This window comes from Microtus pennsylvanicus, chromosome 12 (genome assembly GCF_037038515.1).
Source record: "Microtus pennsylvanicus isolate mMicPen1 chromosome 12, mMicPen1.hap1, whole genome shotgun sequence".
Lineage (NCBI taxonomy): Eukaryota > Metazoa > Chordata > Mammalia > Rodentia > Cricetidae > Microtus > Microtus pennsylvanicus.
Genome location: NC_134590.1, coordinates 58,750,142 through 58,776,209, shown reverse-complemented (window position 1 = coordinate 58,776,209; position 26,068 = coordinate 58,750,142). Strand labels below are relative to the sequence as shown.

The following is a 26,068-nucleotide window of genomic DNA, read 5'->3' as shown; positions in this document are numbered from 1 at the left end:
AATTTCAAACCTCCGAGTGTTACGTTCCTTTATTTGATAGGTGGGGATGTTTGGCTTGTGATGGAGTGGAATGTGGCTCACAGTCCGAACCTCTGCCTGCGTGCTGACTCTGTTTCATAGATGGTAGAATCTCGCAGCTTCTGCTGCTCTGGGGCCCCATCTCTTTGGAGACTCACGCCAACCCAGACACTTGCAGCCAGGAGGGCTCCTCTAGCCATCTCCACTCACACCTGCTCCATCAGGAAGTCATGCTGACCCTACCTTGAGAGACAGCCTGCGTCTGACACCTGTCACCACTTTGAAGGCTACTGTGTTTGTGGAAGCCACCATTATGCTCTGCCTGGGTCACTAGATCATTGAGTAGCTTCTCCTTTGAGTTTCCCACATCTCTCCTACTGCCCTGGATCATTCTTAGGAGAGAATACCACACGACTCAGTTAAGCAAAGCCACTGTTCTGTTCAAAACCCACGTGCATGTCCAAAGTCACTCTAGTGAAGCCAGACTCCTTCCCTTGGCTGATCTCTGGTCTGTTTTACTTCTTTGAGGTCATTTCCTTTTTTTCTTTCTCTGCTCCAGCTTTACCTCCCTGATTGTGGTTTTTAATACCGTGCCCCAGAGTCTTTGCACATGCCATTGTCTGTCTTCCTGGCACAGCTCTCAAAGACACCCACACATCCTGCTTTCTCGACTTCACCATCTCTGCCTATGGGTCCTTCCTTACAGAGATCTCCTCTGACTCCTGTATTGAGAGGTCGCCTCCCAGCCCTGATGCACTCTTCTCTAACTGCATATCATCATGCATCATAGAGCGTAGAACTGCCTGTTAGTTAGTTCTCTCCCCACCGAGAGATATGCCTATGTGAGGGTGGGCATTGCGGATTCTCTTGCATCCCCAGAATGCAGGGAGCTGTGGATAGACAGAGGACCAACAGTGGATGTTTACTGAGTGCAGGGTGTCCTGAGGCTCTCTACCCCACCCAGGGCACTCCCGGAGCAGTCTGGGGATGTCTTTTCCGCCCTCTGAACTGCTATGTGCTTATTCTCATTTCCCAAAGGATATCATGAAGCCACTTGAATTATTCTGTTTCATAGACTTCAATGAACCCACAGTGTCTGCGACATCTGGGGAAAGAACACTTGTCCCCTTCCTTGTGATTCTCAGGGGCAAAACTGTAGGAAAAGTAGGGTGAGAGACTCCATCTCTTGGGCACCGAGTCTATGGTGGGTCCCCAATACAGTTTCTTAAACCAAGGTGCTGGGGCTGAACCCTCAATGTGGTGAGGCCTTTATAGGGTGATCAAATGATGAGGGTGGATCCATCACAAGTGGGATTCCAAACCTCATACTGGGATGCAGGGAACCAGGCAGACTGCTCACATCCTTCCACATTCTTCCACATGAGAGTACATTGAGGGGTACCATCTTGGAAGTAGAGAACAGCCTCCACCAAATCCCAGCCTCCTAGAGATAACCCTGCCTATGGCATTTCATGATTGCAGCATATAGCTAGGATAGCCCCACTCCCTGAAGGTGCCAGCCTAGAGAAGGCACAGAGCTAAGGTGGACATGCTTGCTCACCACCTTTCTTACTCGGTTCTGGTGTTGGAAGTCATGGTACCAATCACTGGCTCTGCAGAAGGAGGATGTTACAAGACCAGGTTCGGGGGGAGGGGGTGGAGAGGAAGGAAGGAACTAATGTGAATGAGGATTTACCTTGCCCAGTTACACAGTCAGGTCTTTGGGGCCATTCATGGGCCTGTTTAATTCCTCTTTACAGAAGACAAAAGTCAAGCTGGAGTTAGGTTGTCAGTGGAGCTGTTAGGGTCAGAGCCTTGTCCTTGGCAGCTCCAACTACCTAGGCTCAGACACCCATCCTCAAACTACAATCCAGAGACAAGTGATGGTTAGACTCATAGGGCAGAGACGTGTCTCAGTGGCCATATAGGGAAAAGGGACAAAAATCATGTCAAGTGAGTCACAGCCAATCTTTGAGATCTTGACATGAGGTTTAGGTTTAGATGGGGAACAAGAGGTGTGTGTAACTAAGCAGTCCTGGTTAAAGAGGAGCCCCACCCCCCCACTGACCCATCATCGCCTTGGCTTCAGTTTCTCCTGCAAGTTGGTCTGGTAAGTTGCCAGAACTCAGTGAAATCTCCTTCCCTGGAACCAGAACCTCCTCCAGCTGGCACCCTGGCTTCAGCCTTCGCTTCCCTGAACTATGAGATTCCTTGCAGTAAATCGCTACAGAGGTGCCAATGGGCATAGGCATCTCTCTTTAGACTGTCTTCACTCCTGCCAGGACAGTTCATGTTGTTTGCCAAGTTCATGCTGCTAGAAGGGAGCAGGGCTGGGATGAAACTCAGCATCACCTTTTTCTCCAAAGCTGCCTTGCCCCTTGTTGGACCCTGGCTGGGACTGAGGACAAGACCAAGACCTGACAAAGTCAATGCTAACATTAGCAGCTGCTTTCTAAGTGCCTCCTGTTCGGGGATGACTGACTAACTCTGTTCATCTCAACCCTGTGCGTGATTTTACAGGTGAGGTGCCTAAGGGCAGACCCTGGGCTGGGCATCACTTAAAAAGCAGGCTCATGGAATCTATGCGTGGAATGGAACTTCACTTGGGGTGGATACTTGGCCTTATGATCACCCCTCTTCGCATCCCTGTTCCAGCTCCCAGGGATGCTGCTAGCCACAGTCACAGTGCTTCTGCAAACACATCCTTTATGCCATTAGCTGGTTATTAATGTGGTCCAGATTTTTGTTTCAGAGAGGAAAATTTCTTTTCACAGTGCAGTAGAATGTTGAATTATGCTAAAAATATAAGGCAATTTTGGCAAAATGCTACTTTTTGGAAAAGGTTCTTGAGACTAAAGAAAAAAGTCTCAGCTTCCCCCCCCCCCTTTTTCTACTGCTTTGAATCAGAACCATGAGGGGGGTAACTGCTTCCCAGAGCAAAGAAAAGAGAAAGTACACTTTGAGGGTTTGGACTCTGGCTCCCACAGAGTGGACCTATGGGATACTATGTAGTGGTATGGTTGGGTAGGTTCAGAGGAGGGGCAGGGCATCACCTAAATCACTGGGCCACAAAAGCCCAGTGTGCTCTGGAGGTGGTGAAATTATGACCTGAAGAAATTCTGGGTTAGATTAGAAGTAGCTTTTCAACTAATTTATTAAAAGCAGAAAAGGTGTTCTGAGTTGGAACAACTCGTTTCTGCCATAATAGTCTATATAGTTGCAAAGAAGAGGACAGAAATATGTGTCCATACTTAGGAGGTGCCTATCCATCCTTCATGCTGGGTTCAATCCTGCCTTCCACAGCTACAAAAACATCTATCAAAGCATATTCTGCTGCCTGTGTGGAAGTGGCTCTCAGCTGAGCTCCCTGCATCCTGGGACACATGTCACTCACTTTTTGGTGTCTCAAGAACTCATCCTAGCATCTGATGTAGACTGTTCCTTCTAGAAGATTCCGATGTTTTCTGCTTTTGGCCACTGGAGCTCTGAAGGTGTTGGTATTCTCCCCGCATCTCCCTGTCCCTTTCTCCCTCCCTCTCCTCCTCCCTCCCCTCTGTCTCTCTTTCTATGATATTAGAACAGATAACAGCTTTTCAGTAGTCATAGTGACACCAAGCTTTGTGGCAGTTCCCATGCAGACACCGTGCAGGGTGTCTCTTAAGAGCCCTGTTGCAAAATACAGGCACCCCTGTTGTTCCAAAGACAAGACAATGACAATCATCAGGAGATGTTGAGATTATTCTGCCTCCCACCTCAATGCCAAGTGGCATGGCTGAAATTCAAGATCACCAATTTGGGCTCAAAATCTGCCCAATTAATCCAGTTTTTTGTTTGTTTGTTTTGCCTACACACTGCCTGACAAATAAGATCAAGAACAGCAACTACCAACAAATACAGTGTTGATAGTGTTGTGGGCTCTGTCTTAGGTTGGGAACCCAAGGTACAGGCGGGGGCTTGAGGCAAGAAGATTGTTTGAGACACTACGGGGGTGGCATGGTCACTGATAACTGTCCCAGGTTGCTTGGGACTGACCAATGTTTTAAGCTTTGGGATATCTAGGAGAGTTTTGAGCAAACATCCTAGGGCACATTGGTCACCATAGAAAGGACAGGTGTTGTACAGTGAATTTATTCTCCCAAAGACACACTGCGGTCCTAGGCCCTGATTCCTGTGAATGTGGCATCACCAGAGAACAGTCTTTTCAGCTTTTAAACAGGTACTGTGAAATCAAGCTAGATGCGCTTCCAATCTGCTCAGTGGTTTCCAAACAAGAAAACATAGACACACACAGATACACATACATATAGACACATACAGACACAAACACATACACAGACAACACACATATACAGACATGTACACACAAGGACACACATACATATTGTATAATATACTCACAGAGACATATACACAGACACATACTCAGACATACAAACACAGACACATACACAGACACACAGAGACACACATACATATACACACACATACACATAAATACCCACACAGGCAGACACAGACACATACACCGATACACACACACATACACCAGACACACACATACACACAGGAATAAAAACAGAAATAAAAAACATATGCACAAAGAGAAACACACAGACACATACACACACAAACACATGCACACATTCACAGATACACACATGGACACACATACAGACACAGAGACACATACACAGATACACAGACACACACATAATACTCATATATACAGACACACACATACATAAACACAGAGACACACAGATATGTACACACATGCAGACACATACACATACAGACACATGTACACAGATACACACACAGACACACATACACAGAACACACACATACAAACAGACATACAGACAGACACAGATACACACACAGATACATATACACAGAACACACACATACAAACAGACATACAGACAGACACAGATACACACACAGATACATATACACAGAACACACACATACAAACAGACATACAGACAGACACAGATACACACACAGATACATATACACAGAATACACACATACAAACAGACATACAGACAGACACACATACACAGGATACACACATACAAACAGACATACAGACAGACACATGTACACAGATACACACACAGATAGATATACACACATACAGACATACAGACACACACATATATACACATGCATACATAGACACATACGTACAAACACAGAGACACACAAACACATACATATTTACTCACAGATACACATACACAGATACACACACACACATATATATATATACACAGACATAGATGTACACATGTGCACGCGCGCACGCGCGCGCACACACACACACACACACACACACACACACACACACACACGGCACTTGGTGTAACCATGGGGATCAGAGCTGAAGTTGGGCTGCTATAAGCCAAGGACCATTCCACCAATATGCAACAGGCTCTGTCTGCATAGCCTCTAGATGGAGCCACATCAGGCCTAGCGGCTCAGGCCTGTCATCTTGGCTCCTTGGGAGTGAGGCAGAAGATTTAGAATGAGTTCAAGGCCAATGTTGTCTTGGAGAGTGAGAGACCCTATCTCAAACAAAGATGGTGCCCGAGGCAGAAGAGGGTTGATCTATCTCTGGCCTCTGTACACATGGACACTTGACGCACGCACGCACACTCACGCACACTCACGCACGCACGCACGCACACACACACACACACATACACAGAGCACACAATGCAATGCACTTATGTGCACATGCACCTGCACATACACAGACCCACATTTTATATTTGGAAGGAAGGAAGTCATTAGTGCGGGTCACTTCTGTTCATCAGATATTCACAGTTTCCGCAGCAAAGCTGAATCATTTATAATTTGAATTCCCAAAGAACTTCACAGGAACAAAGGAAGAGGAGGAGGAACAGAAGCAGGAGGAAGAAATAAATGTCAATCAGTGCCTGTTCCCTCTGGTCTAGTGTCTTCCGGGCCCACTCACACCCTTGGGTGGTAGCTGAGTAATGAACCCTGCAGGGCTGTGTTAGGCTTCCTGAGACAGCCTCCATAAAACATTGGCTGTGGGCTCCTGCAACGGGACAGCCAATGAAATGCCGGTATGCTCAAGGCAGTGTCCCTGGTATGTGGGGTTCTCGGGCTTCGGTCTCAGTCAGTAGTGATGCTCAGGTTGAGGGTGATTTCCACTGGCTTTTTTAGTTTTCCCTTTCACCCTCTCCTACTCCACTCCAACCTCAAGCACATAGGACTCAATTAACCATATCCCTCATTTTTTTCTTCTAATTTGTGTGTGCAAGTGCTCACACATACAGATGCTATATGGAAGTGAGAGAGCCGCCTCAGGGGCCAGACTTTGCCTTCCACCATGTTGTTTGCTGCTGTGTATATGGACATAGCAGGTTGTCTAGCCCATGAGCGTCCAGGGATCCCCTTGACTGTCTCCCCTCTCATGGCTGCAGTGTTGGGATTACTAAAGATGCCCTATGGTGTTCAGCTTTACCTGGGTGCTGGGAATTGGGGTCTCGATTTAGGTTCTCATTGTTGTGTGGTAAATTTGTTACCCACTGAGCAATCTTCTCAGCTTGCAATACACCCCACTTCTTGATGCACTACCCTTCTGGTCCATGCTGAGACCTCTTCTTGTCTGTGTTTATTTCTCTCATTTTTTAGTCTTGATCACTGTTCTCATTTCTTTTGTTCTACAATGTTCTCCTAATGCTGGGCAAAGTTATGTGTATGTCTTTGATAAATAGCCCCAAATCTACTTATTATCTGACTATACACATGTCATCTTTTTATCTATGAAATATTTAGCTCTATATCTCTCTATCTATCCACTCATATCTATGTTTGTTTCTATGCCACTCGAGTGTTTTTATTTTCTTGTGTGTGTGTGTGCTTTTAAATAAAATTTTGTGTAGTCCAGGCTGATCTTGAACTCTTTCTGTAGCCTGAGCTGGTTCTTGGTTCTTGTGTCTCCATTGCTTACTTGCAGAAGTTATGAGTTTCCAAGTTTGGCACAACCTATGTGACCTATGAAATACCTTTACTATGTGTAGGAAGGAAGTGGGGACTTGATCATTTTGAAACCTCTTGCTGTAGAGCCCATGTCACAATCATGTCTGTCCTGTGGGGAACAAGCTGATCACGAGGTAGCACTTCTGCTAATTGGGGTCACCGAGAAAGGACTGAGAAGCAGCTGAATTTGAAGGCAAGGCTTCTGCAGGGAGGAAGCTCTGGTCAGAAGCGGCCAGCTGGAGCCACTATCTTACAGATAAGGCCTTTATTGCTTGATGAGGCCTTATTTCTATTATGCACATCTTCCCACTGAACCAGCACTTGGAAGAAGAGGCTGCTGAGGGTCCTATCTCTGAGTATCTAAAAGGAGCTCTTCCAGACACACCCACACGATTTCCTATGTGTTCCCACTGATTGCCATCCTTCACGGGTTACCAGATGTCGGGGGGAGCTCAGTCTTGGTAATGTGCTCAGATCATTTGCACTGTTTTGACACATGCTGGCAATCCCACCCCCTCCACATTGCATCAGAACCTGGGGTGGGTGTTTCTCCAGCAGCCACCAGACACCCTAAACTCCTAAACGAATCTCATGGCCTTCAGGATTGAATCCCATTGGTCTATTGGAGAAAGTGAGGATTCCTCAGTAGGACACTTAAGGCCCAGCAGGATATATCCACAATGCACCGAGAACAGAAAGTGGTGGCGTGGAGATGTGTATGCAGCGACTATTGTTGGGTGCTGAGTTAGAGAGTGTGTCCATTCTCATCATCTCCTGGGTGACGAGTGGCCAGGTCCACCCAGAACTGGACTCAGATGACTTCTCCTAGGGGATGTGTGCTTCTCCGGGGAGGAGAGTTTCCAATCACATAGCCAGTCCCTGCTCCTAAAACCCATCTCACGTCCATGAACAGCTGTATAATGGCCTTCAATGATCCAGGGCCAGGTTGTAAATGCCGCCCTTTAAAAAAAAAATCAAGGGGTGGGATTTTGTGCACGTGTTGAAGTTCTGGTTTTGAAAGGGAGGTCCTGGACCACCTGGGTGGGCTCTGTATGTCATTGTCCTCAAATGGGAAAGATGGAGACACACAACACACACGATGAGAGCCACAGGACATCAGTCACCTTGTCCCACAGGTGAGGATAAAGAACTTGGGTTCAGGTTCTGCCTCTGGCATGCCGAGCAGGGGTGACATCAGGAGTCTCTCAGAAGGGCTGCTGGAGGCTGTACCTCCTGGAGCTGACAGGGTGGAGCATTTGTGGGCACACGGCAAATGCTCAATAGATGTTTACATGAATGTACCCATGGACGCGTCTCCCTCCTGGCCTGGAGGAAAGGCATTAGGGCTGTAGTGTCTATAAGATCTACTTTGCTCATAAGTGGTTTGTAAACATAAAGCAAAGAAAACCACAATCTCAGAGAACTTAGACAACAACGAGGACCCTAAGAGAGACATATATAGATCTAATCTACATGGGAAGTAGAAAAAGACAAAATCTCCTGAGTAAATTGGGAGCATGGGGACCTTGGGAGAGGGTTGAAGGGGAGGGGAGAGGCGGGGGGGGGCAGAGAAAAATGTAGAGCTCAATAAAAATCAATAAAAAAACAGAAATAAAAGGTCTACTTTGCTCGCCCCCAGGTGTGTAGAAGACAGGTCTGCTTCACGGACCCAGAGAGTGTACCCTGAGCCTGGGAAGGCTGAGCTGTGAAGGAGTGGGAGAGAGCCAGCCGGCAACCTGAAGTTCATTTTCTCCATGAAATGGATGTTTTACTGACTGCAGGCTCTGCCTGCTAGCTTTTAACCAAACAGGAAAATCACACCGAAGGTATATGGCCAATTGAAAAACCAGCTTGTTGTGTCCTGGCTGCAGCTGAAAAGGGGGCCCCAAGGAAGAGGGTGCTAAGCATAGGTCTCTCTGTCCTCTGTGGCCCCTGGAAGGACCTGTAGCACTGTGAGATGGAAAGCCATTGTTTAAAATGCAGCCGAAGGTGACCTGGAGGCTGGATGGGGCACCTGCCTTCCAGCTGCTGGGTTGAGGAGGCAGCGGCACATGACAGACCAGAGTAAAGACAAGCGGGTAGGGGAGCTGGACTTGGTGGGCCCTGGAGCCTGGAATAACCACCTCTTCCCTGGCCTCAGTGGACTTGTCTGTAGCTGCAGGCTGTGGGGGAGGACCTGGAGGCTGTGGAGTAGAGTTTGCAGCTGTGAGAGAAGCAGCTGTCCCACAGGTCTACAGCTGTGCCGTGGCTGGGCGTGGTGAGCGGGGGACAGGGCTTTCTCGCTGGCACTAGGGTCACTGGGACGTGCTGGGCTGGCACTAAGCAGTGTTTGGAATAGTGGGCCAGGGAGAATGATGGGATTGAAATGCCCTTTGGGGAGAGATGACAGGTGCATGGTTGGGGGTATGTGATGTAGTCTCACCCTCTCCAGGTTGATACACCTGTGTCATGGGCCTCAGGGAGCCCTGGGTGATGGTGTTCCAGTTGGATGCTGCTGGGCTCTGTCTCTGTGCACAACCTTTGCAAAGTCCTTGTCTTTTATGCTCTGACCTACGGATAACTTCGTGAGCTCACTCGCTTCTCAGCCGCCTCCTGCCTCACCCTGCTGCAGGTGTATCGGCCCCTATATTGCTTCCCATCCAGGGCAAGCATGAACCAGCCTGTTTGCACTGCTGTTAGGCTAACCTGGACTTTATACTTCCCAGACTCCCCTGCTCCATATCTTTCTCATGTCTCTACTCCAGTACCACTTCCTTTGAGACATCTTTGAGGAGCACTATACCCCCAACAGCCCACGTGCTACAGAAGCACGGCTCCAGCAGCCCATAAGCTTCAGAACCCTGTCTTTAACAGTCCACAGGCTGGGGCTCACTCATTTTTGTTTCCCCAAACACTGCAAACCCTAGTGAATTTGCATCTGCTTCTGAAATGTGTTGGCATTTTCCTACCAATCACTGTCTTCTTTGGGATGCGCAGAGTGTATGTAGGACACACAGTACAACATTTCTGAGGTTTGTCTGACACAGTGGTGAGCACACGGCAAGAGTGGCCTATACGTCATAGGGTCAAGCAATAGGTGACCCATTCTTCAGGAGGCAGCCCATAGCATCTGGGACCAGCTCCTAGAAGGGACAGAGGGAGGAGGGACAGAGATGAAAAAGGGACAGAATGGGGAAAGGGATGGGAGGGAGGGACAGGAGAAAGGAGGGGGTAGAAGAGGACAAAGGTGGGATAGGGAGGAAAGAGGGACAAGAGGAAAGAGGGATAGGAGGGAAGGACAGGAGGGAGAGAAGAGGATCGTCATCAAAGTACATATCCTTCCTTCCTCAGGACCATAGTATGAGTTGAGACAAAGAGACAGGAGAGAGAGAGAGGGGTGGGGAGGGAGATGAAGAGAGAGACACCCATCAGAAAGCAACCAGACAAATTTCACTGTGTCTCAGAGTCCCCAGGCAATGTGAGGGCTGGAGCCCCCCTGGTCAGGCATACCTGCATGAAGGGGAAAAGGAGCCCCACAGCGAAGTTGGAGAGCCAGTTGACTGTGCCTGCGATAATGAAGGCCGCTGGCCGCTCCGACTGCTGGAAGAACTCGCCAGTCAGGATGAACGGGATCCCACCTGTGAGGACACAGGAACAAAGCCTTCAGGAGACCTCACCCACCACATGGCCTCCATCGCTAGGTGCTGGACTGCCATGAAGTAAGGGTGCTGTCTAAGCAGGAGCAGCTGTACCTGCATGAGGGAGGGTTGGAGCCTTAGCAGCCCTCAGCCCCAGAGACACAAACAGTTCCCTGACCCAGTTCATGGAAGACTGGGGGACAGGCTGAGATCCAGCACAAACCCCATGCTGCATGGACACGAGTGATTAAGGCAGCAGACATCGATGAGATACTGATGCAGCTCCATCTAGGGTGGAATGGGTTGTCTTCCTATCAACCTTTCTAGGGCTAAGATACATTGAATGTACACGGGCTCCCTGCTTTTGGTTTAACCTCACCACCCTCCATGTGCTTACAGCATTTGCATTAGCCTGACTTTAGACTTGGACTCCAAACTAGAACACTTAAGGTTTGGTTATGAAGTGTTGCCCAAAGGCTCATAGATGGTTTGGCCCTAGCCGGTGGGTGTAATCATGAGATGTGACTGGTTCATGAGGACTCCAACTTAATCAATAGATCAATCCCTTCACGGTGTGTGTTAGAGGAAGGGGAGGCATTCTCTGAAAAGCTACATGCCATTGCTGGCCACCTCTCTCTCTCCCCACTTCCTGTTTGTTATGGAGTGAGCCTCTCTGCACAATCAGTCCTCTCTCCATGGCGGCCTGCCTTCACTAGAGGCATGTCCTAGAAGGATAGGCATTATTGATGGCCACTCCCCGCCCCTCTGCTTAACATTGTCACAGAGTGAGCAGCTCCGCCCATCAATCCTCATATCAGGCCCAGAAAACCCATTGTGACCTGTAGACCCAAACCTCTGAAACTGTAATTCCCAAATCATTTTTTGAATAGATTCTTCCAGTAATTCATCAGAATGATGAAAAATACTACCATAGCCCCTGATCCTTTGAGTCAGCTGCCACAGAGGCACACCTATAGGCTAGCACAGCCAGGCAGGTGAGCACACAAGCCCACCTTGAACAGTTGCTGCAAAGCAGGGTCAGTTGGAGGCTGAGTGTGGAGCCAGACAGTGACATCAGCAGGAAGCAAGGCACTGAGAAATCTGGTTAATGTGTGGGGTGGGGTGTTGTGGAATACTACTTTAACTCTGTAAAGGTGTGTTGCTGTTTCATGCTGCCTGCCTAAGGCACCTGATTGGTCTAATGATGAACAGAAAATAGGTGGAGCTAGCTGATGGGCAGAGAGAATAGGAGGAAGGATCTAGATATGATAAGAGAGAGAGAGAGAGAGACAGAGAGAGAGAGAGAGAGAGAGAGAGAGAGAGAGAGAGAGAGAGAGAGAGAGAGAGAGAGAGGAAAGAGAAGAAAAGAGAAGAGAATGAGGGATAAAAAGAGGAAGTGCCCAGGGCCAGCCAGTCAGGCAGCTGCCAGTCAGCCAAACATGGAGTAGGACATACACAATGAAGGTAAAAGCCCCAAAGCAAAATGTAGATGAAAAGAAATAGGTTAAAATAAGTTATGAGCTAGTGAGACAAGCATAAGATAAGGCAGAGCATTCATAACTAATAATAAGTATCCATGTTATGGTTTGGGAGCTGGTTGGTGGCATAAAAGAAACCCTGCCACAGGGGTGGAAAATACTGGCAAGTGCTTCACGGCTCCCTGTGTCATCACGGAGGAAATACTATCTTGGATTTGCATAAATCCATCATGCAGAGAAACAGCATTACGCTTCCCACTGCCAATCAGCATGTTTTCATTCTCACAGAGTTCGTTGCTCCAAAGTGATGCTCAGGCTGGAGCAATGCCCTTCAGAACTTCCTGTCAGAGAAGGAAGCTGTTGAAGTCTTGAGAAAAGGATCATGGGAATTCAAACTGGCCCCACTCATTCTCATTAAAGATGGGGTCTACTATGTTTTAATGGTGAACTGTCAGGTAAGAAACACAAAGTCTGTCAGAACAAGCTCCCATCATATCTAGGGTGGAGTTCATCCTCCAGTAAACATGGGAAACCAAGGTTCTCATGGTTACTTACTTCTCAGGTGAACTCAAAAGAGAAAAAGTCTTGTAACAGACAGCACTGAACATTGGGGTGGGGTGGGGTAGGAAACTCAACCTGGGAGGTACCGCAGTTAAAATTTAGCCTTAGTAGAGGGCCAGTTGAGACTGTCAGATCCCATACTTAGGGCTTGGTCTTTAAGGCTGCCCCACGGATGCGTTTGGTTATTCACTCAGTGAACGCAAATGACAGAGCCCCCACTAGAGGGCGCTTCTAGAGCTGGGTGCCCACAGCCTGGCTCTGAAGGGGCAGCACCTTCAGCCCTGAAAGCTTCTGTTATCTGGTATCAACCCAGGATGCTGGAACAGATTCGGCATTAGCTGCATCTGTTACACTTCCCACCAACTTAGGATTTCTGTCCCACCTCTACTTGTCTGTGGCAGTTTTGCTGAAGCCTTGGTTGGTTTTTCATAAGGCAGAGGTTGGCCTAAGTCCTTCCTGTAGGATGCATTTTCCCTGGACCTTCCCAGAGCTTGGTAGGACCATGTTGTTCTTCAATGTACCTTCCATTCTGGCCTGGTGCCCACTGCTGCTGTCTCTGGGAATCTCCCCAAGGATCCTTCTGGTTTGAGTTCTCTCTGAGAAATCCCATGCTGGCTTTTTCAAGTCCTACTCTGCCCAAGACTAAAGCCCACACAGACTTGTTCTGTCCCGAGTTCCTGTTGACATCTGGATCATGTGCTGTGACACCCAGGGTGACCTACTGTCCTAGTTACACAGCAGAGTATCAGGGGCTTTCTCAGGGTCAGTCAAGTGGGCCTGATCACCCCGGTGGGATCTCAGCTTAATCAACTCCTAAATGCTTAGAGAGGAAAGCAATCCAGCTGTGACTGATCCCAAGATGCTAAATTAGTCTACTTCAGGAAACACAGAGCAGACAGATGGAGGAGGGATGGATCAGGCAATTCATTTAGTGAGAAGCATGTCTGGGACCTGGGTGGGGCAGAGACTAACTGGCTGGAGACCAGCTGGCTGGAGAATGAACTTTTCCTCAGATTCGATAACATGCTGCTGTCGCTCAATGGCCTAGTGTCTGCATGACTGGCCTGTCCTACGAGTCAAATCTCTGCCTCTTTGCTAAGGGCGGGATGTATGGGAAGCTCCCCAGAGGCTGCCTGATGGTAAGGAGGCACACGTCTATATTCCCATCCAAGCCCTTGAGGGTGGCACTTTTGTGGTCATCTGATGGCAGAGACACCAAGTGATCTGCCTTCCACTCAGATGTTTTGAGTGTGTAAGGGGCGGGTGGCTATTGTACAAGCATGTTCAGAGGCATGTGTGCTGGGTATCTGCCTCAGACAAGCCATTGATGAGGGCATAGAAACATCATCTTGGTGAGGCAGGGCAGAGAAGGGGCTGGGACCTCAGTGCAGAGGACTTTCCCTGCATTCTTCTGAGTCAAAGTGAATATCTTACCTGAAATACTATCTACAATGTACTGACAGTCGTAGCAAGCTGCCTGTGTAGTTATAGTAATTCATTTTCCTGTCCCCAAGACCACGTCTAGTAGGCAGTATTATCTCAGTTCACAGGAGAGGACACTGAGGCACAGAAGAGAGAGCCTCCAAAGGTGGTTCTAGGCTCAGTGTCTCACTCTTCTGCCTCCTAAAGAACGCTCAGCCGTCTTCAGTACCATGTCTGCACTCAACCACGCTTCCCATCGTGGCAATAAGGAACTAAACCTCTGAGCTGCCTGAACTGGGCGAGCCTTCCCTCAGACAAAGAGAAAACAATGGTCAGAATATGAATGCAGTGGGCTGCTTTTGCCTGATTTTAGCAGCTGATTTTTGACACATTAGAGAAACGAATCATTATCATGTAATTGCTTCCCATTTGCAAAGGTGCAAATTAAAACAAGGCCGGTGTTGACGCCTGAGGCCTACAAGAGTGCTCACTAAAGCTGTGAAAGCAGCTGTGGAGCGGAGGGGCGGCTTCCTCCTGACCTGTTTCTACCACCTACTCAGCCTGTGAGGTTCTAACAAGCGGAGGCAGACGAAGGGCAATGCCTCACTTCCTGTCTCAAGGAACTCGAGTTCCTTGTGAAAGAGACAACACAGATAAAGGATGCAGTACCATGTCAGAATGTACTAACTGCACAATAAAGATGCTGGAGATGAAAATGAGGAGGGCGCTGATGGTGACAGCAGGAAAAATGGTAACAATGATGGTAATGGAGATGTTGGGCCATTGTAGAATATTAGGTTAAGGTGTGTTCCATTTGTTTATGCTGTGAAATATTTGTTTAAAGATGCAAAGGTGTGTTGTGTTCTTTTATGTCGCATTTGTTTAACTCTGTGAGGCTGTGTTATTTTGCCTGTCTAAAACACTTGATGGTCTAATAAAAAGTTAAAATGGCCAAGCAGGAGAAAGGATAGGTAGGGCAGTCAGGCATAGTGAATAAATAGAAGGAGAAAAGGAGAGATAGGGGACAGTCCCCCTAAAAGCAAAAGGGAGAAAAAAACCCAACCATCAACATTGGGAACTGGATTATTGTGTCTCTCCGCATTTGTACTTTGAAACCTAATGTTAGCAATGCAATGGCATTAAGAGGTGAGAATCTGGGAGGTGATTGAACCAGGAAGGCAAACCCCTCATGAATAAGATTAATAACTTCAAAACTGAGACCTCCGAAACGGTACCTTGTCTTTATGCCATGTTATTAGAGAATAAGAAGATGCTATCTATGACTATGTAGTTGATCTTCATAGATCACCTACACCGAGTCTGCCAGTGCCTTGATTTTGAATTTCCAACTTCTAGAACTGTGAGATGCTTGCTGTTTAAGTTGCCTCAAATATGGTGTTTTGTTAGGGAGGCCAAAGCAGAAGACAAGTGGTGATGATGCTGTTGCTGCTGACCACGACTGCGAGGATAATAGTGATGGTGACGATGATGATAATGATGGTGGTTATAGTGATGGTGGTTATGGTGATAATGATGGTGGTTATGGTGATAATGATGGTGGTTATAGTGATGGTGGTTATGGTGATAATGATGGTGGTTAGTGATGGTGGTTATGGTGATAATGATGGTGGTTATGGTGATGGTGGTTATGGTGATAATGATGGTGGTTATGGTGATAATGATGGTGGTTAGTGATGGTGGTTATGGTGATAATGATGGTGGTTATAGCAATGGTGGTGATAGTGATGATGATGATGGTTATAGCTATGGTTATGGTAATGATTGTGGTTATAGTGATGGTGGTTATGGTGATAATGATGGTGGTTATAGTGATGGTGGTTATAGTGATGGTGGTTATGGTGATAATGATGGTGGTTAGTGATGGTGGTTATGGTGATAATGATGGTGGTTATAGTGATGGTGGTTATAGTGATGGTGGTTATGGTGATAATGATGGTGGTTAGTGATGGTGGTTATGGTGATAATGATGGTGGTTATAGTGATGGTGGTTATGGTGATAATGATGGTGGTTATAGCAATGGTGGTGATAATGATGATGATGATGGTTATAGCTATGGTTATGGTAATGATTGTGGTTATAGTGATGGTGGTGATGGCGAAGATGATAGGGATGATGATAGGGGTTATAGTGATGGTGATAATGATGGTTATAGCATTGGTAATGATGGTGACGATGATGGTAATGATGGTGGTTATAGTGATGGTGGTTATGGTGATAATGATGGTGGTTATAGCAATGGTGGTGATAGTGATGATGATGATGATTGTTATAGCTATGGTGATGATAACGATTGTGGTTATAGTGATGGTGATGATGATGGTTATAGCATTGGTAATGATGGTGATGATGATGGTGGTTATAGCGTTGGTGATGATGGTGATGATGATGGTGGTTATAGTGATGATGATGATGATGATGGTTATAGCGTTGGTGATGATGATGGTGATGGCTATAGTGATGGTGGTGATGGTGCTTATGATAGTGCTAATGATCATCACTATTATGACACTGGTGGTAATGTTATGTTGAAGATGATGATCATCACCATGGTAATGGTGATAGTGATGATGGTATTGGTGGTAGTAGTCATGGAGAGAGTGGTGATTGTGGTGATGGTGAACACCGTGATGATGGTGATAATTGTCTAGTTTTAGTGCTTCTCTAAGATGTTAGTTTTTCCTGTTGAGCTCTGAGAATAGCATTCTTCAGCCACCTCAATACTAGATGTTGATATCCAGCAGCAAATTACTCAGATTTCTTTGGCTATTTAGGATCTGTTGTGCTTCCATATGAACGGTCCAGTTGTTTTTGTATTTATGGGAAGAATTCCAGTAGAATTTTGATGAGGACTGCACTGAGTCTGCAGATTGACCTTCAGGAATTGACTTTTCAAAAGATATGAATTCTTCTATATGTGAGCATGAGAGCTCTCTCCACCTTCTGTTGCCTCCTTCAGTGTCTCACAGAGCTCACCATTTTCACTGTGGAGGTCCTTCAGCTCTTTAGTTTATTCCTAGAGTTTTTGAGGTTATTGCTAATAAGATTGCTTTCCTAATTCTTTCCCTGTATGTTCATCATTGGTATATAGATAAGCCTCTGATTTTTTGTACTGACTTCTATTACTTTTTGGAAAAGTGTTCATCAGAATCAAGAGTGTTATTATAGAGTCTTTTACTCAAAATACCATTTTTCATCCTTTTACTTTCCATTTCTTTGTATCCTTGGCAACGACGGTTCTTAAAGATAGAAATTAGTTGAAACTTGCTTTTTAATCTATCTATCCATCCATTCATCCATCCAACCAACAAGTTTATACTTTTTAACTGGGGACTTAGACTATTAACATTTAAATTTTTATTGAAAAAACACATGCTAATTTCCTTCTTGTTAATTTTAGAAATGTTCTAGTATACTGAGTCAATGACATTTGGTACTTTTCTATTTCTCATTTTTAAAATTTGTTCCAGTGAAATTTGTTCTTTCCTTAACTCTTAGGATTGTATATCACTTTCCTTCTCTTCTGCATGTAGTATGGCTTTGAGTATCTTCTGAAGTTGGCTTGGTGATCATAAATTGCCTGTTAGTGAAAATCAAGAAAGTCTTTTTTTTTTTGTACTTTGGATTTAAGGTTAATTTTGCTGGTATATAGTCTTGATAGCTAGTATACTTTTCAGGACATGAAACATATCAGTCTGTATTCTCCAGGCCAACAGGGTCTGTGCTCAGCAGTCTGCAGTCATCCTAACGGGTCTGACTTTGTAAGGAATTTACCACTTCTCTCTTATAGTTCTCCATATTGCTTCCCATTTTTGTATATTAATTTCTTTCCTTCAGTCTGGGACATGTCCTGCTATAACATCTTTGAGTTCCTTATACTTTTTATCTGTATTTTGGTTCCTTCTTCTACATGGCAGATTCATAGGTTTGGTGTCTTAAATCTTTTTTTCTTTTCTTTCTTTCCTTTCCTTTTTTTTTTTTTTGGTTTTTCAAGACAGGGTTTTTCTGCATAATGTTGAACCTGTTCTGGAACTCACTCTGTAGACCAGGCTAGCCTCAAACTCACAGAGATCCACCTGCCTCTGCCTCCCAAGAGCTGGGATTAAAGGTGTGTACCACCACTTCCCAGCAAGGTTTAATGCCTTAATTGTGTCCCATGATCTTCATAGCTATCTCAGTGTCATGATTCATCACCTTTTCTTCAGCCCTTCAACTTGTTTAAGTTGCCCTATTCCTTGTTTAGTCTCCCAGGGGTGTTTTCCACTGTGTCTGTGATTTACTGAGCATTTCAGTACCAAGAACAAGTCTTCTTGTTGTTAGAATAGGCCAGGAGTCTTTATACAAGGAACTTACTTACTTTTTGTTACCAGACAAACTCCTAAATACAGTCCCGTGTGTCTCTATAGGCAGAGGGACATTTGGGGCACAGAGACAATGGCCATGAGAGGCCAGAGACAGAGATCACATAGATGAAATAGACACAAAGAAAAAAATAAAGAGAAAGGAGGGGGAAGAAGAGCAGGGGGAAGATAGAGAGAGAAGAGAGAGGGGGAAAGGAGAGAGAGAAGAAAGGGAAAGAGAGAAAGAAGAGAAGGAAAAGGAAGAGGAAGAAGAGGGAAACACACACACACACACACACACACACAGAGAGAGAGAGAGAGAGAGAGAGAGAGAGAGAGAGAGAGAGAGAGAGAGAACTCTTCTAGAGCCTCTAGAGGAGGATATCCTCCTCAACCTTGATCTTGGGCCTCTGGCTTTCAAAACTGTGGGAATACATTTCTATTATTGAACCCACCAATCTGTAGTAGCTGTTACAGCAGACACAGTAAATGGATGTGTTCTGGCAGTCAGTTACGTGTCAGTGGAGATAGAAAAGACAGGATTCCTCTGTTGGATTTTCAGGGTTATCCCAAATCATAGCTTGGAGAAAGACAGCTGTGGTGGGACCTATGGGGAGTTCTGGAAGCTGACAGTTGTCATTGACTCTGAGGACTAAAAACAGTTCTGGGAACTTCCAAAATGTCTGTTAAACTTTGAGAGCTGACAGGACCTGGTGGTGTATCTCTGAGACCTCAGCACTAGGGAGTCATAGCAAGAGGATCATGAGTTTTAGGTCAGTAAGACCCTCTGTCAGGGTTCTCTAGAGGGACAGAACTTTTAGAATGAATCTATGAATTTCAGTCTCTCTCTTTCTCTCCCCCTTCCTTCCTCCCTCCCTCTCCATCCATCCATCCATCCATCCATCCATTCATCCATCCATCCATCTATGTATGAAGGGGCTTTATTAAAATGGCTTACAGGTGGTCCAGCTAGTTCAACAATGGCTGTCTATCAATGGATAGAATCCAGCAGTTGTTCAGTCCACAAGACTGTGCTGTCTCATCTTGTTTTTAGTACATGCCTGCATCCAAAAGAAGTGGACTCTGAACTGTAGAGTCTAAATCTAGTGAAGGAATGGGCTTGCCAGCAGGAAAAAGAAGGTAAAGAAAGCTTCTTTCTTCCATGTCCTTTAGACATGGATGGCTGCCAGGAGAAGGTGTGACCTGGATTAAAGGTAGATTTTCCCCCTTCAAAAGATCTGGATTAGAAGTGAGTCTTCCCAATTCAAATGATTTAATTAAGAAAAAAATCTTGGGGGTAGAGAGGGAGGGGAAACTGCAGTCAGGAAGGAATATATGAGAGAAGAATAAAAAAGAAAGAAGAAAATTCCGTACATGTGTATCCAGTCGCTTTCGTTTTAGTTAATTCCAGATGTAGTGAAACTGACAACCAAGAATAACCATCACACTATTTCAAAACAAACAAAACAAAACAAAACAAAAGTCCCCACCCACAGGTCCTCAAGATTTGACTGGCAGGAAGACATTCATGGGCCCACCCAGCACCCAAGGGTCCCATCATTATGAACAAGTATGTAGTGGAGAAATGGAACAGAAAGAGAAGCAGAATGGCTCATGGGCTCGAAAAGTGGCAGAACAGAAGAAGTGAAGGCGGCCCCCTGGCACCATGGTGATGTTCAGGCCATGGGAGCTGCCAAGGACCACAGCCAGGGTCTGTGTGACCCTCGTGGCCCATGTTACCACCAAAGGCCACAAGGATGGCCAGTGTCTGGGCTACCACTGGTGACTGTGTAGGTGTCCAAAAGCCGTGCTGCCACCGAGCCATGCTGATCTGGGTGGCTTGGGCTGCCACCCAGGGCCATGGTATCCTCCAGGCCTGAGCTGCCGCCGAGGGCCATGTCTGGGTCTGTGACCCTACAGCAGCAGGGTCTGAGTCGATATCTGTGGCTCCTGTTGCAACCGAGGGCTGTGTGGAACAATGACAGTGCCCAGGGACCACACTGCATCCAAGGCCATACAGTACTGAATGGCTTGCGCTGCTGTCTGGTGCCTGCCATAATGTCTAGGCCAGGGCTGCTGCTGGGGACCATGTTTGAGTCCATGGTCCTACTATAGCTCCTGTTGTTATGAGGGCCATGCAAATTCCTGGGGTCTGGGTTGCCATCTGGGGTCAAATTGGTGTCTGAGGGCCACTGGGGCCATGGTGATATTGGGGCTGGGTTGCTGCAAAGGACCATGTCTAGGTCTGTGGTCTTGTAGCTGAAATCTGTATTGTAGTCCATGGCCCTTATTACCACTAAGGACCATGCAGATGCTCAGGGTCAGGTCAGTTGCCTGAGTCCATGCTGTTGGCTGAGGGTCATGCTGCAGCCAGGACCATACAGATCTGAGTGGCCTGCCTGTGCTGCTGCCCAATGCCATTGTGATGCTGGGGCCTGAACTGCAGCTGCGGACCATGTCTGGGTCTGTGGGCCTGCTGTAGTCAGGGTCTGGTTGATGTCCAAGGTTCCTATTACCATGCGATACCAAGGGCAATGTTAGTGTCCAAAGGCCATGTTGCCACTGGGTCTGTCCCAATTTGAGAGGGACAATGGTGACATCCAGACCTGGCTGCTGCCGAGGATCATGTCTGGGTCCATGGTCCTACTGTATCTGGGTCTGTGTTAAAATCCAAGGCCCGTGTTGCCAAAAAATTACATGGAAGCCCAGGGCATGGCCTCAACCTGTGGCTTTGTTGGTGTCTGGAGGCCATGCGGCTACTAGAGCCGTCTTGATCTGAATGGCCTGTGCTTCCAGCAAGAGCCAGGGTGTCGCCCATGCCAAAGCTGCTGCCGAGGGCCATGTCTGTGGTCCTGCTGCAGCTGGGGTCTGTGTTGATATCGGTGGCTTCACCTCAGACATGTCACCTCAAGGGCCATAGGAACCATGCGAGATGAAATCAGAGGACTATGCTGAGCCAGCCCTGCTCTATGCTGGTCCTGAGATAGCCGGCCCTGCCCCTCGCTGGACACTGCAGCAAAAGGGCTAGCCTTGACCTTGTGGGACAGCTGCATCCCCTACTCGGGAGAGATGGCACCACCTCTCACCATGGGCAGGGAGAACTAAAGATGGCATGAGTGCAGGAGAGCCAGCTCCACCCCTCACCCGACGGGGGCAGCCCCAGTTACCACCCAGGTCCACAGCCAGGCCTGGGATTGACCCACTCTAACATCTACCCCAACTAGGACCTGCTGGAGCTCAAGAAAGGACTGAGATGCAGAGCTCCATCACTCGGGGTGGCTGCAGGATATCAGAGAGGAGTGTCTGCAATGATCCAGTGATGGCAGTGTACCAGAAACCAGAGGCCTTGAACCAGATCAATGACTCATTGCAATGGACATTTGCAAGGAAAGCTGATTGGATAAAAGGGTCTACCATATGACACACCAAGGCTTCCACCTTGATGAATGAAAAGGTATTGGAGAGGAGGGAGAGATGGAGCTTAGAGTTTTGTTCTAGTTTGTTTGTTTGTTAGTATTTGTTGGCTTGCTTATTTTGTTTTGTTTTGATTTTTTTTAAAAAATATTTCTTTTGGGGGGATGCCGTAGGGGTGAGGGGAGGGTGCGGAGGGATAGGGAGGTGAGTAGAAATAGGGTGCATGATGTGAAATTCCCAAAAATCCAGTAAAAAAAATATGTGAAATACCAAGGAACAAACCCAAATCAATCAATCAATCCATCAATCAATCCAACCATCATTCCAGCTTAGCCACTGGAACTTAGAGCTTTTTTTTTTTTAGAGAGAAAACTGCTTGTGATTTCTTCTAAAGACAAGCCTTTCTGAAGAGAGCTTGGCAGAAAATCACAAGGCACACAGCCGTGTATTTCTACTCAAGTTGCAGGCAGAACGCTCGCTAATTAACTCTAGCCATGGCTGTGGGGAGAGATAAGAAGGGAAATGGAGCAGCAAGAGAGGAAGAAAGGGGGTGGGATGGGGAGGGGGCAATCGGGCTCAGAGTCGGGTAAATTCTGGTTCTGCCATCTTCATTTCATGCGATGTGGACTAAGCAAGGCTCCCTAGAGCTCACATCCTCATCAGAAGTGAGAACGGAAGTCCCCTTTGCAGAGCTGCTGTGGGCCTAGGGATGCACATGGCCATGCTCCTGGTGGAGCAGGAACTCAACTGCAGGACATTAACGGGAACTTTGAAAGCTCCCTGGCCTTCCTAGACAAGCAGAGCATGTGCTGTACCCTCACCGAGCAGTTTGCCCCATGCCTCCATCACACTGGATGGTGGAAGTCTCTTATTCCCTAGGGCCTTGGAATTCTTGTGCCCATAGTTGTCTGAGTTGACAAAGTGCCTTCCTGCCATCACAGGGGTCAGAGTAGTTTCCTGTGCTGCTGTAACAAATGAAGACAAATGTGGTCACTTAATAAAACAGGAAGTTATCATCCCAGAACTGGATGCTGGGAGCCTGGGATTCGGCAGTGCCTTGTTCACACCAAAGGCTCTGGGGGAGAATCTGCTCTGTGCGTCTTGGAGCACTCCTTCCTGGTGACTCCTGGTCTTTTTTTGTTCCTCCAATGAGGCGAATCACATCCCAAGAGCCTTAACTAACTGTTCGCAAAGGTCTTATTTCTAGGCAACATTGCATTCCAAGGGCCCAAGGAGACATGAGTCTTGGCAGATGTTATTCAATCAAACAAAAGAGGAAAATGTTATGGTTGAAATATGAAGTGTCTCCTACCTCCAGAACTCATGTGTTGAATAGTTTGGTCCCCAAATGGCAGCGCTCTCTCTCTGTCTCTGTCTCTCTCTGTCTCTGTCTCTCTGTGTATGTGTGGGTGTAAACTTAATGTAGGACCTCACTGGAGGATGTAGGTCTCACTGAGTGTGCCTTGAAGGCTATATACCTCTTCTCAGGCTTCCCCACCCTGCCCCACTTCCTGTTTGACCTGAGGTGAACAGCTTCTTTCTGCTCAGTCCTACGACTCTTACCTTCCAGCCCACCAGGGTCCTGGCATTGAGGGAACTAAGCACTGTGACCTGAGCTAAACTTAATCTTTCCTCCTGACGTCACTCATGTTGAGCGTTTGGTCAGAGCGACTTAGCATCTGATTAAACAGAGCATGAGCCTGGAGTATGCTGACTTGAGCAACTTGTGGGCGTCATCATCTGCGGGGATCCCAAGGCCCCAGACCTCCTAACAGAGAGCAAGAAGTCATGTCTCTATGGTTGTCTGAGATGTTGGAAGGAGGCAGTTTTAACAGCATGACTGGCAGATCTGGTGACAGGGTCTGGGGGCTTCCAGATTCAGGGAAGTAGCTTTGGCTGGCATGTTGCTTAGCAACAGTGTGGAGATACTGTTCTTAGGCCATTGGGGCCTGAGGGTGGTAGTAGTGTTCAACCCTAAAGAGGGAACTCAAGGGTGGCCATGTAACTAGAAACACTTCATCTGGTCACACCCCTTCTTCTCACAGAGAGTGAAACTGAGACCCAAAGAGAGTTGAGGCTTTGCCTAAGTCCCCGTAGAATCTGGTCCAGTTGCAGCAAACTTGTAAGAGTTCAGAGACCATTGTTCTTGATCCCACAGCCACGGGCCAGTAGCGACAACAACTCTATGTCTTGGCTGGGGATTAGGGCTCAGGAGTAATCAATGAAGGTTGCAGGTCAGCTTGAGGTCAACTAACCCAAAGTCAAGGAATGCATTAGTGAAAGAAACCAGGGGTAGCATGTGACTATTTCTTGGGAACCTCTGAGGGTCAAGCTCTTGTTTTCCAAACCGAGGAATCAAATACAAAAAAAATGTGTGGGCAATGCAAATCCTGTTTCTTGTTACGTGTATATCTCTGATAGACCACATAGTGCTACAGAGAAAGAGACAGTGAATCCTCATCATGTAGGAACCGCATCCTGCCATCCATGCCTTCTCTTTCCCAGGCAACCTTTGACTACAGCAACGAAATGAAGCAGAAAGGGAAATGCAGAATTCCCTCTTCAGACAGAGGAGTAACTGCACACAGATGTGTAAAATCCCTGAAACCTCTTCATTCTATGCCACATGGTTCTAAAGACAAGAAAATGCTGAAAGCAAGTATGCTACGTTCTGGAAGGTGTTCATCTAGGCCTTCTGCCTTCCGATAGCGCGATCTTGACTTGTGGTGAACGTTCTTGTCAGCGCAAGACTTTGCTTTACTCACCACTCATGGATAGAGGGCTTCATCCTGGGGATCACAGTCATGTGCCAAAGGACAAGACATTTATGGCTACAGCATTGCCCTGTGTTCTCCCCATAGTTTTCTGTCTACCAAATATTCTTTAAATGATCCTTTTGAGAGGAGATCACCTGAATATCCACCCACACACTAGCCTGAGCCATCACAGACAAGTTCTGTAACCTCCACATGGGAACGGTAGAAGCTTCAAAGTGGTGCTGCATGGCAGGCTTTCTGACCATGGAGGGGAGGCCCTTGGCTGGTGGTACAATTAGCTTTGCTCTGCCAGGTGCTCTTTTTGTGACACACCGCCTCATTCCAGCACCTATGCACCCAACCCATCACAGACCTGTGGTGGTTCAAATGCAAATGGCCCCCATAGACATAAAGAGTGGCATTATTGGAGGTGTGGCCTTGTTGGAGGAAGTGTGCCACTGGGGGTAGGTTTGTGGTTTTAGAAGCTCAAGCCAGTATCGCTCTCTCTCTCTCTTCCTGCTGTTTGCTGAACCAAATGTAGAACTCTCAACTTCTCTAGCACCATGTCTGCCTGCATGCTGCCATGCTTCCTGCCATGATGATAATGAACTAAACCTCTGAACTGTAAGCCAGTCTTTAATTAGATGTTTTCCTTTATAAGCATTGTTGTGGTCATGGTGTCTCTACACAGCAATACAAGCCTAGCTAAGACAGACCAGAACCTTCCAAACTATGAGTCAAAAATAACATCTTTCTGTTTTTAAGTTGGTTGTCTTAAGCAATGTGCTGAGTAATGACTAACATGGGGGCCGCAAATCTAGACCTCCCTAGGAAGAGAGTCTCAACAAGGCATTGTCCAGCCATGGCGGCTGTGGGCTTGTCTGTGGGGTACCTCTTGAGTACATAAAGGTGGGCAAATGTGCCCACAGTGGGGCAGTGCCACTCCCTAGACAGACTCCCTGTACATTGCATATGTGTAGAGAGGTGCTGAGCACTAACAAACATTTAGTGCACTCATTTCTCTGCTCTTGACTGTAGCTGTGACTACTTGCTTCAAACTCTGGCCTTAGCTTCCCTGCAGTCATGGACTTTAACCTGTAATGGTAAGCTAGATAAACCTTTCTCATTCAAAGTCACTATTGTCAGGAGATTTTACCACAGCAATAGAAACAAGACTAAAACAACAATTTCACTCTGAGCTAGGTTTCCTTTTCTCAGCCTCCTGCCCTGAGTCCTTCTTCTGTCATCTCATTCCCTAATCTGGGTGCCTATGTACTGAGAATATGGTTCCTGTACTCCAGTTGGTCACTAGGATGGCCCATCTTGGAGAAACTCATTGACAGGTCTGTGACATCAGGGCACTCAGGGCTTGAAGGGAGACAGCTCCTGCAAGGCAGCCACTCTGCATCCCTATACAGCCTCC

General features: G+C 46.9%; 2 protein-coding genes across 5 annotated transcripts in view; one reads left to right on the top strand and one right to left on the bottom strand.

The window, feature by feature from the left end:
• Nucleotides 1-26,068, top strand: part of Tmem128 (transmembrane protein 128) — a 286,921-nt gene that overhangs the window by 104,628 nt on the left and 156,225 nt on the right. The window lies entirely within an intron of this gene.
• The window catches only part of Slc2a9 (solute carrier family 2 member 9), a 128,423-nt gene that overhangs the window by 7,882 nt on the left and 94,473 nt on the right, over nucleotides 1-26,068 (bottom strand). For all 4 annotated transcript variants that reach the window (XR_012907293.1, XR_012907294.1, XM_075943699.1 and 1 more), the window contains exon 11: nucleotides 10,528-10,655. Coding sequence is in view for 2 of the 4 variants with exons in the window: in XM_075943699.1 (XP_075799814.1) it covers nucleotides 10,528-10,655 (128 nt within the window). In the remaining 2 variants the exon portion in view is untranslated. The remainder of the gene's footprint in view (nucleotides 1-10,527; nucleotides 10,656-26,068) is intronic.